The following is a 2,334-nucleotide window of genomic DNA, read 5'->3' as shown; positions in this document are numbered from 1 at the left end:
TTTTATACAAAAAAATATATAAAACATAATTTTTTTGTAGAAAAACTTTTATTAATAAAAAATTAAAATTTTTGAATCAGCAGTAAAACATGACTCACCCTGTGTAAAAACCAATTTTTTTTAAGCATTATTGAATATTTGGTGGTAAACTTTCATCCAACCTGTAGAAAAACAAAATTACCAAACACGTTTTTTTTTATGTTGGCAATAAAACTTGAATCATCGTGTGTAATCATTTCATTGATTTTCTTTTGTTTAATTAAGTTGCCACGTAACACATAAATTGAGCCAACTATTGCTCAATTGTTTGTCAAGGCAGACGTTACGTCAAACTCAATGAAAAAAAAAAACAAAAAACATTCTTTTTATTATTAACCAACAAGATCTCGATTTATCGGCCATTTTTAATTGTGGGAAGTACCGATGTAAGAGAAAAAAAACACTACATTTAATACCACTCATTTCAGTGACTCGCTGTATAATTAGATAAACTCATCCTTTGATAAAAAATTACGGGAAGTCCCCTCCCCATTACCCATAATTTGACAGTCATGACAGTTCAGCGACTTCCATTCCACTCACGTCATTTGTGGAATTCAAATCGCGCGCCTTGAACACCGCCCACTGATTGGTAACCGGCATACAATCCCTCATTCCCATTGGCTACAACTCCATTTCTTTTGTTTGACTTTGCGTCCCCAAAAAACGGGTATTTTTGCATTTTCGGTGCTAACTCACCCGACAAGTCCCTCCACCGTGTCATCAATGGGCAAAACATGGATCCGTTTCCCGTATTTCACGTCGGGACAAGGCTGGATCCATACGACGTCAGAGAGCCTCACTCGCAGATTATTCCTGACGATTCTGTTCATCCGGATCTTCTCATCGGGACAATTTTCATCGGCCAAGACTATGCAAACGGTCTCTTTCCGCCTCTTGCCCTTCAATAGGACTGTGTCCCCGCGAAACAACATCAACTCGTCCATTTTGGCCTGGGAGAGCGCCACGACGGAGTTGTCATCGTTGGTGGCCTCCTCGACGAGGAGTCTGTTGGGGCGGTCCTTGCGACGCAAAATCGCAGTCGCCAAGTCGTCAGGACTGCAAATTCAAGCAAAATTAGCGAAATCCTCCATGATGACATGGACAAAACCGTTTTTTCGTCACCAACCTTTTACCCTCAGCCATTATTCAAACTTCCAAAGCTACACTAGACGAAAAAATCGAGTTTTTTACTATTTTAACACAATTTAACACGAGCACAAGCTAACGATCGGTCTTGAATGACGTAGCTTTTCTTTTCTCTTATTCAACGTTTTGACAGTTGACAGCAAAAACGGCCATTTTGGATACCAGCGACATCTACAATCCCGGAAACGGCCAAAACGCCACTAATCGGGGGTTTTATCACACACAAACACCCCTAACTGGGTTAAATCAACGAAATTTCACAATTCACACGCGATTTGGCACCGGAAATGGGCGAATTTGACTAAATCAGTGTCAAAACTAACACCGCCCTCTGGCACACAAGAGTCGCACTATACGGTCACGTGACCACACAGACTTGATAAGAAATTAATCAGCTGATACTACTGATAAAGGTTTTTGTGAGTTGCAACACCGGTTTTGTGACACTATTTGTACGAAAAGGCACCACAAAAAACACGCAATTATTCTATTGTTGATTTCTTGTGTTACATAAAAAACAAGAGAAGCGCCCTCTACTGACACGTTACCAAAGTGTGAAAAACAGGGGACTTTTTTCACTTTGTTTGATTCCAATAACTAAAAAATTGTTTTTTTGGCAGATTGTTAAATAATTAATTGCAAATTGCAAGAAACACAAAAGTGGAGTGTTTTATTTAAATTTTAAGCGCCCTCTACTGTCACTTTACTTAAGTGTTTGACATTTTGACAATGTCACAAAAACAATTGTTTTTCCCTTGTCAGTGTTTTTTTGGGTTTTGGAGACTTTTAAAATCGTAGGATGTCTACACAGTGGTCACTAAAAATCCTAAACCTTTATTTGTTATTTTATAAAAAAAAATGCAGAAAATTACTTGTAATTTACTATAAAAACATAATATGTTAGGTTGTTGATAAAATTTGATTCAGCCTGTAGAAAAACAAAATAGCATCTTAATTTTGTGCTTCAAAATTTTCAAAAAAAGTCCAATTTATGACTAATTATGACACAAATACAAAATGTTTTTTTTCATGTTGTATAAAAACAAAATAAAATTTTTAAGCAAAACTTTATTACTGGATTCTAGAGAAAAATCTAAATAACTTTCCTTTTTGTAAGAAAAAATATATTTGAAGAACTATTTTATT

At 36.2% G+C, this 2,334-nt stretch overlaps 1 protein-coding gene across 1 annotated transcript in view; it reads right to left on the bottom strand.

Moving 5' to 3' along the window:
- Window positions 1–1,499, bottom strand: part of LOC123012205 (transitional endoplasmic reticulum ATPase TER94) — a 14,915-nt gene extending 13,416 nt beyond the window's left edge. Inside the window, exons 1-2 of the mRNA XM_044410078.1 lie at window positions 1,169–1,499; window positions 739–1,098 (exon numbers count right to left, since the gene is read on the bottom strand). Of these exons, the coding sequence (XP_044266013.1) occupies window positions 739–1,098; window positions 1,169–1,185 (377 nt within the window). The 5' untranslated portion in view covers window positions 1,186–1,499. The remainder of the gene's footprint in view (window positions 1–738; window positions 1,099–1,168) is intronic.
- Between the last annotated feature and the right edge of the window lie 835 nt (window positions 1,500–2,334).

Source organism: Tribolium madens, unplaced genomic scaffold, assembly GCF_015345945.1.
Source record: "Tribolium madens isolate multiple individuals breed KSU strain unplaced genomic scaffold, Tmad_KSU_1.1 Scaffold_91;HRSCAF=231;Tcas5.2_LG7, whole genome shotgun sequence".
NCBI classification, from domain to species: Eukaryota; Metazoa; Arthropoda; class Insecta; order Coleoptera; family Tenebrionidae; genus Tribolium; species Tribolium madens.
Note: the sequence above shows the minus strand (reverse complement) of the source record. Positions and strands in the feature narration are given on the sequence as shown.